The following is a 12,888-nucleotide window of genomic DNA, read 5'->3' as shown; positions in this document are numbered from 1 at the left end:
AACAGCTCGGAAACCTCCTCCTGTCCGACCCCCACCCCACTACCCACCCCGACCCACCACAGTTCCTCTCCATCCTCCGCCGCCCTCTCCTGCCCGCCCCTCTCACTCCCGCAAACCACCCACACCCTCATCAACGATCTCACCCCGACCTCCTTCTCCGACCAGCAGCAGCCGTACCTGGACCCGCGCGCAGACACCTCCGCCGACCCCGACCCCGACCTCCCGCACATCCTCGGCCACCGTCCAAAGCCCGTGCGCGGCCCGTGGCGCATCGAAGAGGACCGCTTGCTCATCGACCTCGTCGCCCGCTACGGCCCCAAGCACTGGAGCTCCATCGCTACACACTTCCCGCGTCGCAGCGGCAAGCAGGCCCGCGAGCGATGGATGAACCAGCTCAACCCTACCCTCAAGAAGAAGAATTGGACCGCCTATGAGGACCGCACCATCCTTCGTCTGCACGCCACCTTGGGGAACAAGTGGAGCGCCATCGCCCAAGTCCTCCCCGGACGCACCGATAACTCCGTCAAGAACCGCTACAACTCCACCCTCAAGCGCGCCATCAAGGAGCGCGGCCTAACCCCGAACAACTTTCACATCGATCGCTTCGTCGAAAACTTGCACGCCAGACACTTTGCTGTCCCTTCCTCCTTTCACCACCCCCATCTGCGCCCTATGGAAGAACAACCTCAACACATCATTCCCACAAGAGTTTGCGCCACACCCGACCCGCACATCCACGCCGCCTCACCCCACTACCTGGACCCGTTCCGTATCAAAATAGAGAATCAGGGATCCCGCCTCGTCGATCAAACTTCACATGCCTGGGCTAGAAAGCGCGCCCACTACGGCCTTGATTTCCACCAAACAAACCTCGCCGCTGACGTCCCACCTGCCCCGCAGTATGCTGGCCAGTCGGGGGAGCGCCTGCCGACCTTCCAGGAGATGCTGGAAAACTCCGCCCCGCTAGAACCGAACCGTCTGCAACGACTTGCAGCGCAAGACGTGAGGGAAAGCTCCCCGTGCACTCTCACTCATGCCGCCCTTCCGCCGCACGATGCGCCCACACCAACCACCGCTGCGCTCGACGACCGGGGCACCCAAAGGCGCATACTATACCCCACTGAAAATCTGGCGCCGTCGAGAGACGTCCTGTCCCCATCCAAAAGCATCGCCAAGCGAAGGCATGGCCGCACTTGGCATTTTGCAAGCGCAGGGGATGGAGCTGATTTTTAATTTGCGTGTTTGTACATATTGCGGATTTGACTCGAGTGCTATCGCGTCCCCTGCTCAATGATCTCCAGAGCCGTGCAATGAATAAAAAAAAAAGGATCTCAAGTGCTCGGCATTTGCTAACTGTTTTTATTGAAAATTCCCTAGTTGTTGATTTGCGTCTTACTCTACTCTACAGTACTGTGGCTACAGTAGCCACGGTAGTTAGTGTCTTTTCCCAAAACCTTTTTCTTTCTTTCTCCCCATCATTCTCAATAAGTAGGGCTCAACTTCCTTCTACATGAACAGCGAGCGTTTTATGTACAACCCCAATAATTGCAAAACGGGAGTCTTATAAAGGCCCGTTCATAAGTGCCTAGATGTCATTTGACCTCGTGTGACGCTTTTTAATTTTTCTCGAGATCTAAAAAGGCGATTTGTTTTTCGTTAATTGACGCGAAGAGCATTTCGGAGCATGTTGTCGAGCTACCTCTTGGTAAGTCTTCATTACTTCTTGGTAAAAAAGCTCCCAACACCCAATGCTTGCAGCTATCATACCTTTCGTTGAACTTATTTAATAAAATAACATTTTACCCTCTTTTCCGAGTTGTACTCTACACAATCATGTAGTACCCTTCCCCGAGAATGATCTGTGAGAGTAAGACGCCTAGCCGTCGTCGACTCAAGGAGACGACGGCTGGACCTTTTAGTCAAGTCTATCACATAGCATTACAGAGCCACTGTGTAAGCACAGTGGTCTCTATTCCTGATGGCAGGGCAGCCGGCTCAACAAGCGCGTGATATGTGGATTACCGCCATTGCAAATCGGCAACTTCCTGATGGCACGACTCGTGCAATGGTGGTGGGGAGCAAGCCATCAGCGCATGTTGAGAAACAGCTGTTTCCTCAGCGGTTTTGTCATGATGTCTGCCAGCATATGGCGCGTTGGTACGTGCAGAAGGGTGATGTGATTTTGTTTGATATGTTCTCTCAGATAGTAATGCCTGATGTCTATGAATTTGCGGCGTTTTGTAGAAGCGGTCTTCTGAGCGACCTTGATGGCAGAGAGGTTGTCCATATAGACGGGTACACGTCCCTGTGGCTGGCCGAGAAAGTGAAACAGCCTGCGAAACCATTGTGTATACTGTACGGCGGAAGATCCGGATAAATATTCCGCCTCGCAAGTGGACAGGGCCTGGACTTTCTGCTTTTGAGAACCCCATGCTACTGGCATGTTGTCGTAGAAGTGAATTTCGCCGGATATCGACTAGCGGTTCTTGGTATGACCAGCGTAGTCCGCATCAGCGTACGTCTTGAAATGATGACGGTTTTCTTGTTTCACAGGACTGTACACGAGGCCGAGATTCCGAGTACTTTGGATGTAGCGTAGCAAGTTTTTTAAAATGTTCCAATGTCTTTGCGTCGTATCGTGGGCTGCGCAGCTGAGGCGATTCACCGCGAACTTGAGGTCCGGCCTTGTACAGTCGGTGAGATACCGAAGCTCCCCCAACACTTCTTGGTACTTTCCTTTCTGTTTTGGGATGTGCTTGTCCTCCTCAAAAGGCCCGTGATACTGCGCTCCATCCACATTTGGCGAATTGCGGCTGTTACATTCTGTCATGCGCATCATAGATAGAGTCTTTGCCGCATAATTTGGCTGGGATATCTTGATGCCGCCGTCTGTCTGTTTTTCAATTGTCCATCCGAGGTATGAGGACGGGAATCCCAAGCGTTGGACGTTGCCAGGATATTTGACGGCGAGGGTGGCGGCTAGCCAATCTAAGAGGTGGCGTGAGGTGGCGGCGACGAGGAAGTCATCTATGGTGAGTGCTATGATGATGTATTCATTGGCGGTGTGTTGGAAGCGAAAGAGGCAAGGGTCGTCTTGAGACTGCGAGAAGCCAATTAGATCCAGCCACTCCACTGCACCGCGAAGGTAGTAGAATCCCCCTGATGGGGTTCCGTATATATTCTTGATAAGGATCCCAGCTTTGGAGCCAGGGTGAGCCATTGAGCCGTCAAATTGAGAGTGTTGCCTAAGATATACAGGCTTTTTAAAGCCGTATTTCTCATGGACGAAAGCAGATTTAATGTCCAAATGGTCCAAGTGAAGGCCATGGGCAGCGGATGGCGCGAGAAGCAGACGAATTGTAGCCTTATCAGCGGTGTGTGCGGCGGCATGAGCGGGATCGAAGTGCACTTTTGAGACCATGCGGTCACCGCGCGCAGTGCCTCTGGCTTTCCGTTCTAACAAGATTCCGGATGGTGTTCGTTTGTATCTGTATTTCATAAAGAGAGGTATGAGTTTGGCATGTTTCGGAAGGCGGTAGTTTGGTATCCAGCTGACGACTTTTGCGTTATCGAGTTTGTCGAGTTCCGAATCATGCGCGGCCGCCCACTTTTGTGCATCGGGGTAGCATTTTGCTTGCTTGTGAGAAGTTGGGGCTGGGGTAGTGGCAACAATATTTGTTGGAGTGTGGTGGCGAGCTGTGCAGCGGCGGGCGGTGGGTTGGTTGTGGAAGGAGGTGCGAACGGGGTCTTGGTGTGGAATGTATGGCACAAAGTTGACGGTCCAAATGCGACATAGGCGGTAGGCGTGTCGCCTGAGAGCTTTAACCTGTAGCCGCGTCCTGTCCACGGTGCCACTCTGATGACTACGTTGTGGTCATATTTGTGTAGTATGTCTGCCTGGTTGGGTAGAATTAGCACGGGACCGTGGCGGACGGCAATGTCGTGAACAGAAAGAAGGTTTGTGCGCAGATCGGGGTTGTATACGGCAGGGAGTACAAGCTCAGTTTTCTTGCTCGTCGTCAGTCGAAGCTGCACGGAATGTGTAGTGCGCGAGGAAGATGAGGTGGCCGTATTTGTGGTTAGCGGCTTTCAAAGTTTGCGCATGTGCGGGAGAGAATGGTTGATATGAGAGGGGTGTGCATCGGAGTCCAAAAGATACGTACAGTCGAGTGTGGGCTGCTGCTCTTGACCGACGTTGTCCAATTGACGCGCCAGGTGTTGCATTTGCTCCGGGATCAGGAGGGGTTGGGTGGTCTGAGTGATTTGCGCTTCTGTAGTGCGGCCGGACTGCTGTCGCCCACGATGAGGTCGATTGCCGCCCCTTTGGTGGTATTTTTGTCAGGGACGGTTTTGGTTTGTTGAATTGAACGCTTGCCCGATTTGAGTGATCTGGTCCAAAGTGAAGCGTGGAAAACGGTCGCTGCCCCTGTATCTGCTGTAGCGTCCGCGGCCTCTCCCGCGATGTAGTCTGGGATTGTGTGTTTTGGGAGCCATTGAGAATGAGCCAGCTATGGGGCCTCCGACCAAGTTGGAGTTTTGGCATCAAAGTCACGGACATCCTGCAAACACGCGTGCAACGAACTGATGGACGAGTGTGCGCCGGTGAATTTTGCTGTACGAAGTAGGAAAGAGAACTCTGGGTTTTCTTGAAGGCCGTCAAGCATAAGATTGACCGTGGTTGATTCTGCTTGTATTTTTGGATAATTAGCTGCGATCATGCGCGCACGCAGCGTGCGATGCTTTTCGACGAACGCTTGTACGCTTGAGCATTGGGCGAGGGTGATCTCCTTTGCCTCAGCTTTGAGTACGCGGTGTGAGAGATCCTCGTTGGACACGAGTGCATCTCGTAGTGCGTTAGTGATTGCAGCGGGGGTGTCGGTGAATGTATCTGCGGGAATGATTTGTAGTACTTCTGGTTCTAAGCTAGACATTATCATGGTGTTGCAGCTTGCCGAAGCTTTGGAGTAGAAATTGTGTTCCTCACCGACATAATCAGCCAGGTTAAATTCGTCTGTGGGGAGGATTTCGAGATCTCTTTGACGGAGGACAAGCTTGAGTGCCCATCTCCAAGCGTGGAATGTGTGTCGGTAGAGGCGCGGTATTGTTTCTGTAAATTTCCACGCAAGGGCAAGAAGTCCAATAAGGGCTTCCAGGGTGTTGCCAGACTGGGTCTGGCTTGGTTGCTGTCCGGGCTGGATGTTCGACATGGTTTGAATTGCAGACTGTAGCGTTTGAGTTTGTGTGACTTGTCGCCAAAGGTCTCCCCAGATATCTGTTGTGCCCCGGTAGTGCCGGCGTTTCGTGCGAGGGCTCAAGTCCTTGAACTGGACAGGATGGTGAATTGTTGGTTCGTGTGCGTGAAAGAGGATCACGCCAAGGTTTGTGTGGGATTAGGGCACAGGGGAAAGAGGCGGAAAAGAGGCGGAGCGAAGCTCGAACGCGATGATGATGGTGATGATGTGGAGCGAGGCTCAAATGCGATGATTATGTGGAGCTAAGCTCGGACGCGGGCGTGAGAAGCAATAAGGCTTGTTTGACTAGCAGTGGAATGGGTGAAGGTCCATAACCTATGATCGGTGAGAGTAAGACGCCTAGCCGTCGTCGACTCAAGGAGACGACGGCTGGACCTTTTAGTCAAGTTTATCACATAGCATTACAGAGCCACTGTGTAAGCACAGTGGTCTCTATTCCTGATGACAGAGTCGCGATCAGGAGAATAGGTCTTGCGCGGTCATCCGCTCCGAGACGTCTGACCCTGGCCCCGTCTCATTTTTGCCCCTGGTGTTGCGTCCATGACTCAGCTCGCCTAGTATGCCGTGTTGTAGCGCATTTTTATTCGTTTAAATATCATTGGTGCGCCACTGCCAACAGTGGACGAAGCATGATGGAATCGCTACGGGAAATACCTGTCACTGTAAGTCCAGTTATGCTTGGGACCACGTCTTTCCAAAACTTGCACGGACGTTTATAGTTTCGCCTAAAATTTCCGCAAACGTTTTGGCAATGGTTTGCCGATTCTTTTCGGTTTTGTGGAAAAGTGGCTCAGTTGGAAGATATCATTACAGCTAATCGAGCTGTTTACAAATTGCTTACGTATGTTTCTGAGTTTCGCAGAAAAAGTTGCTCAAACTTTCGGCAGCACTTTGGGAACCTTTGAAACTTCAGAAACATTCAGCAACCTTTTCAAAGATGCCGGATCGCATTACAGCTCCGATCGAGGGTGGATGGAAATATTCCATCATTGAGGACTTGCTTGCAGGATCCAACAAGGTCCACCACCGGGACCAATGGGAGTGCCGTTTGAGGCGAATATCAGAAAAATCAATTGTCAACCAGGATTTTACGGAGCCATGAGCCCTGGTAGTTAGGACCAAAGTTGTATGGCTCTGTGTCACAGGCTCTGGTGCCAGGGCCATTATTGGGACGTATTCTCCTGAATGCGACTCTGACACCGAGGGTTTAATTTGGGAAAAGGCTTAATTTGGGACAGGCTGTAGAAACGAAGCGCATTGCATACGAAAGCGGCATATGTCCACTAAACGCTACACAAGTGGCACCATGTGAATCGTCTATGACTGCTCTGTCCACCACTAAACCAGAACGCTCTACCCATTCTGTTCACCCGCCATTTTTGGTGGACAAATACATGACCGTACCCAGATCAGCAGCAGCTTGATGCTGGCACAGGGAAGCCATCACAAAAATGCCAACCTCTATGAGACGCCAAACCGCTTTGTTTGAGGAGAGGCAGCGCCGTGATGAAGATGCTAGGGTCAAACGACACACGGCTGTCGAAATGTTGGCACAAAAAAACAAGATACGCCAGGTGGCGATGGCTTGCAACTTGTCCAAATCGCTAGTAGGAAGGCTTCGCCAAACCGTAGTGAATGGCGATAAAAAAACACTGGACAAATTGATGAACCCCGGTAACCACAGAAGAGGTCGCCACACAGTCTGGACACCTGAGGAAGCAGCTGCTCTGAGCAACCGCATCAAATTTGCAGCTTGAAATAGGTTTGTCGCTGACTTTATCACGCTCAAAAGTTCTCTGGGAAACATTGCGGCGGATGGCAAAACTTCCTACGCCAATGAAACCCCTTCTAATGCTGCCATTCGCACATACCGCGCGCAGAATCGTGACCTAACGTACGGAAAGGGTGTAAATAAAGATGCCATGAAGCTGAAAGCGGAGAATTTTCGGCTTGTCAGCTCCTTTTCTTACTGCCTGAAATAGATTGCCTCTCGCCACCCTGGTATCTTTGAAGACCCCTTCTGTCTTTGGAACATAGATGAGACCCACGTTGACGGTGAGTTTGGTCATAGAACGAAACGTTTCTTGTCATCCAAGTCTCATCACGGAGGCTTCATATCCACTCAAAAAGGGTCCGGGACGCACCTTACGGCAGTGCTGGTGGGCGCCACCTCGGGGCATCTCGGGCCACTGTTCGCCATTGCTGCGGGAAAGAACTTAATGGATGCGTGGTTCTATCCTTTACCTGCAGAGTTTTTTAAATCTCTGAACGGCGTTCTGCATTGGCTTGCAGACCATGTATGGCTGCCTAATGATGCTGTCATCAGGTGTACAGAAAAAGGTTCTGTGGATATGGCAACCATGAAGCCAATTTTTGAACACATTAACAAATTTGTCCGGCAGTTCGTTCCCACTCACAAGCATGTGGTACTGTTTTTGGATGGCCACTCCTCTAGAAATGGAATTGAATGTATTGAGGTTGCAGGAAAGTTTGGCATTGAGGTTGTTGTCCTTCCTGCCCATACCACTCATTTTTACAGCCTTGTGACGACAAAGTTAACAAGTCGTTTCAAGGCGCTGTTCGTAGTACACGCTACGAGCTCCTCAAAATGGCATTGACGAACGTGCACTCAATGGGTTTTAAATTGAAGCTGGCGGTTGCGGGATATGCTGCTGTAAGCAAACAAAATTTGAGAGATGCATTCGTAAACACGGAGATATGGCCGATGGATTATAGGTTCTGTAATCGTTTTGAGGTCATAACATGGGGTGAAGTGAAACGGCAGAGCAGGCTGGCAGGGATGCAGACACATAGGTGCGTACTTTGCGAAGGAGGATATGCCATAGGGAAACCTTTGAAGAAATCAAAGGCATTTTGTCGAACAGTAGGGACCCGTCAACTGCCATTTGCGAAGTTGACAAAGTACTAAGGGAACAGGATACTGTCAGCTCAATATTGCAGGAGATAAGACCGGTTCCTGTTGCTACACCAGCCGCTGGGACTAGGAAGAAAGTGTTGGGGTGCGGCGCTCCATCGCAGTGCCTTACTGTAGGGGCACTAATCGAACTGCGCGAGGCTGCGGACGTGGTTGCCGTGGCTGGACAAGAGAGGAAATTGATAGCGCGCGAAGAGAGATTGAGGATTCTTGAGGAAAAAGAGAAGAAGGAAGAGGCTACTCGCGTTATGAAAGAGGAGGTGCGAATCAGGCCAGCGCTCTTGCAGGCAGAGATGGAAGCGCACAGAGCTATAAAGAGACGCAAAACGCATGTCATAGTCACAGTTGGGACAGAATTGAGCACCGTTCAACATCCCGAGGTCTCACTCGGGAATGCAGCTAATGTGTTGCTCAGTTTATCAAATACAAATAGTGGTGTTTGAGAAATAAATTGTCCCAAATAAAGCCCTTTTAAGTGTTGGAATTCCATTCCATGAAGAGGAGTAATCGATTATATGAGAGAATCAGTGGACACAGATGACAATCGGACTTGCGCAGAGTCATTGGAACAGATATGCTGACCTCTCAAAGGTCTTGAATGCCTGATTTTGTGATTTTCCTAGCGTCTGGGTTCTGCTCAGCAAAATGCGTCCCACATTTAGCCCTCTGGGAAGGGTAGACCAAGAAGCTGCCGCAAAAATTGTTATCACTTAAAATAAGATAGATAGTGTAGAAAATCGATCAAAAAAAAGAAAAACATTCGTCTGTTTTCACTCCTGATGGCCTTTGACCGACATACACACTAGTGTCTAGCTAACTAGTCTAGTATATAGACGTCTATTAGACCAGGCTGGACGATGGGCGATTTGCCTCAACTATTTAGACAAACATTCCTTAACGTACTTGTCCTCGGTAATAAAATCGTGCAGAACATTGCAGTACCAGTTTTAACTACACTGATTGACTAATAATGTACTGGGTTTTAAATAATCAGTTGTCTTTCTGAAGAGGCGTTTTGGTTTCGAAGATATCAATACAATATGTTTGCAACTTCTGTGCTTGAGAGGTGCGAGTTCTCTGCCCCCTTGTTTACCTCGGGAGCTAGTCTTAAATGGACAGTGACAAGCTTCAAAACTCTAAATGGTAGCTTCCTAAAACGGCGAAACATGTAACTGATAATCCGAGTAAAACTTCACGCGGTCGGCATGCACTTGGCAGATGGTGTGATCAGGGGATTAGGGGATTGAGCAAGTCTCCAATCTCGTAGACCAGGGGAGATTGTCAACCAATAACTCGCTTGTGGCCCTTCCATTTAACAGGTATCTTTCTTGACGATTTCCCTGCTTTGCCAGCAACGAGGACAAAATCGTCGACGTCAAGGTTGACAGCCCGAACGCCAGTGCGACTGTTGCGCTTCTCGATACAAGATTGCTGTCTTCGCGTATGATGCTCGGCGACGTCTCGATGAATGTTGTCCAGGGACTGTAGGAGACGTTCAATGTTTACTACTTTTTGGGCTGTAATGAATTCCAGTGATGCTGGCAAAGCCGGAGGCGTCGGTAGCACAGTTCGCAGAGGATTGTCAGCTGGAAGGCCATAAAAAGCAGTAATGGGGGCCCGTTCGTTGAGGCTTGGGCGAAGGGAATCGTTCAAGATTCTCTGCACAAGTCCAGTGACAGCGGTCCATTCAGTGGGCTTGAGACGAAACTCAGATAACAAGGCCCGAGTAGCACGTAAAACTTCTTTGCACATGGCTTCAACAGTACCATTACAGTGGGGGTGGTACGGGGTGAAGAGGGGCTGGCCGCCATTCGGGCGATCAGCCATGGTGAAAGAAAAATGCAGTGCAGCCAGGCAGACGGCCTGCTGTCAAGGCAAAGTGATCACTGTAGCTTCTGTGCTTGAGGGATACGAGTTCTCTGCCCCCTTGTTTACCTCGGGAGTTAGTCTTAAATGGACAGTGACAAGCTTCAATACTCTAAATGGTAGCTTCCTAAAACGGCTACCATCATAGGCATGATGGTCCATCGTGCCACAATGTTTCAAGGTGGCTTAAAAAAGCTTCTATGCTAGGCATTTCTAAAACGACAGGAAGGCACATACATTTCTCACGAAAATATGTATATTTCCGCAACGCACAAGTCAAATGCGGTGGCGAGGGTATCGTTCTCATTCTCATCGAAAAAGAATAAGTCCATAAAAGTTAGTTGAAAAGCAACTCCATATGAGGTCACTTGTCATCTAGATACTAGCAGATACTTCTTGCTGCGTAAAGAGGGAAAGAAGTGAGACTGAATGCGGGCAGTACCATGTGGACTTCGTCTTTTAACTTTCGCTTCCCTGATATCTGCAACCAAAGCGTATTGACATAAATGGCGCTTGTGAATGGCAAGGAATACCTATGTTGGTCTCCTTATCATCATGTGATGATTCTCTGGGGGTGATAGTTGGAGATCTACAAGAAATAGAATCAGCGAAAAGCACACAGCAAAAGGTAGCATGAAGTGACTTCTTGGGTTTCTCTCTAGAAGCATTTGCGGCTTTGCTGTCCCCCGAGGCATAATGTCAAGTGACTAGAGTGCGGGGTTGAGTTGAATGGCATGCGTTCAAAGAGACTCACGGGGCCTCGAAAACGCCACTGGGCCTCCCCCCTCCCGACTGACGACAGACTATAATGACGGCAGACTGCAAGGACGTCAGTCAGCGCCTTTTTGGCGGATGTCTGCCAACCGCACACACACAAATTCTTTCAACACATCCTGCTACTGTACATACGTCAAATTGCTCTCCTTGCGAAAAGCATCTCCCCATGTCCGCGAAGAATGTGGCATTGCATAGCCTTTTAACAACAAACAGTGGAAGATATCTTTTCACGCCGGCAGATCGCAGTTCCACCACGTGTATGAATCCTCCAGGGACATGCTTCCTTACATGTGGCAGAGAGACGACATGCAAAAACTCTACAGCAGCGAGAACTATGGGCAAGCGGAGCCTCCACCAGCGTGTAACTATAGAGCTCACTAGGCAGAAATCCAACATGGAAGTACATGCCGCCCGAAGACACTAGAAGCCCTGCAGAAGGAGGATACACGTCGGAGGAGAGGGAATAGACTGTGAGTGGCTGGCAGACAGACATGGGGCAGGGCATGTATGCAAGAGGGAGATGAAGGTTGAGGAAAAACTAGGCATAAAGGCACGCTCAGTGACGAGATTGAGAGTACAGTAGTTTGAAGACTGTGCGACGTTTTATCTTGGAGAAAGGCGCTTAGTGTAGTAGTGATTAATAGGAACGGAAATCCTTTAATGAGTGCAGCGGTAGAATTGTGAAGAAGCGGACGAAGAACGGGAGCTGTAAAGCTTTAGGTCGCTGAGAGAAGATCGGTGTCAAGAGATAATGGGCGGCGATGTATATCACGTGTGCATAGCGATAGATCCATTCGTGGTCTCTTCCGGCTGGACAAGATCCCAGTTCTAGCGCTCCTCCTTCGGAAACACTACCGTGACGCTTCTTTTCCAGGGCAGTATTGTGGCCAGAAACGGTCAACGCGTTCTAGCACCACCGAAAAAAAACCCTTCTTGTAAAGGTTAGGGAAGCATAATCTTTGTCTATCGGGCTTGGACAAACCGCTGTCTTTGTATCCGAGATTCTCATTCTAAAACGATGATTGGCCGCAAAAATAAATCGTCCTCGCATTTCTTCTCTCCTATCTGTTCAAAGGTGTATTCACAAAGCCCCACCTGGTATCAAGTGAGACTGTCAGCATTGGAAGCTGAGCTGGTGATAAGAGCTCGCTGTCAACTGTGGGGCCTCCGCAATGGAACCTCGTATGTTTGAGATGATAATGTCGCGGCCAAATGACCCATTTCAGCAACTACACAGACTGCTGACGTTATGAACAAAGGCATTCCCTCAAACGGAGTCACGTGCGGTATGCGCACTGCCTGCAGTTTGGCACTGAACCCATGCCTGCAACTCAAATAAATAGAAAAGTGGCCTTCTTAGAAGAAACAAAAAAAAAAAAAAAATGGACGAGACTTGGGCTTGACCTCAGGCACAGCCTATTGCGCTTTCCTCAGAATCCAAATCAATCCGCATGCATGAGAACACGGCATGGTTACTCCTTTTCCATACTTTCGACTTGTTGCTTAATTCGCTCAAGCTCCGCAACAATTGCCCTTTCCCTCTTATTGAACTCTTCTTGCGACGCCTTATCGTCTCCCACTGTTCCCAAGTCTACTTCCTTCTCGCTTTCATCTCCCTTCTCCACCCCTTCCAGTTTCAGTGGGACAAAGTTTTCTTCGATCACCAAAATACACTCCCCCAGACTCTTTCTTTCTCTCATTGCCTCGCATAACGCGTCAAAGGCCTTCACATTTTGTCGCAATAACAGCACAGCTTCCAACACAGCCCACCTTGCCTGATCCTTTACAGCCCGTACCTTCCAGGGTGGATTCAAACTGGTCAGCATGCGTATCAGTGAGGCCACATCACTCTCCCCTCCCTCTGCCTCTCCGTAATGAATCGCCTCTGCCGCAATACCCGCCATGCTGACAATGCTGAATCTGTCAATAGCGCGGCCGCTCAAAATTCCGCTCCTCAGCTCCTCGTACAAGCCCTCATCCTCGAATAGAGTCCCTGCTTGCCCTGGAATGCCCGCACGCAGCGCTTCTCCGGCCGAAAGGACGTACCCTCGCACCGCG

The 12,888-nt window shown here is 50.0% G+C and overlaps 2 protein-coding genes; both read left to right on the top strand.

Annotated features, from left to right (window-relative positions):
* Positions 1–384: 384 nt before the first annotated feature.
* On the top strand, positions 385–1,233 carry CHC_T00006586001 (hypothetical protein). The gene has a single exon (XM_005719291.1). It carries the CDS (start codon positions 385–387, stop codon positions 1,231–1,233), a length of 849 nt encoding a protein of 282 aa, XP_005719348.1.
* A 10,290-nt stretch (positions 1,234–11,523) lies between these two features.
* On the top strand, positions 11,524–12,739 carry CHC_T00006585001 (hypothetical protein). XM_005719290.1 is given in 3 exon segments: positions 11,524–11,581; positions 11,582–11,639; positions 12,471–12,739. 2 exon segments carry the CDS (start codon positions 11,582–11,584, stop codon positions 12,737–12,739), a joined length of 327 nt encoding a protein of 108 aa, XP_005719347.1. The 5' UTR covers positions 11,524–11,581.
* The last annotated feature ends 149 nt before the right edge of the window (positions 12,740–12,888 follow it).

This window comes from Chondrus crispus, genomic scaffold (assembly GCF_000350225.1).
Source record: "Chondrus crispus Stackhouse genomic scaffold, scaffold_46, whole genome shotgun sequence".
Classification (NCBI taxonomy): Eukaryota; Rhodophyta; class Florideophyceae; order Gigartinales; family Gigartinaceae; genus Chondrus; species Chondrus crispus.
The sequence above is the reverse complement of the archived record's forward strand: the minus strand, read 5'-3'. Positions and strand labels throughout refer to the sequence as shown.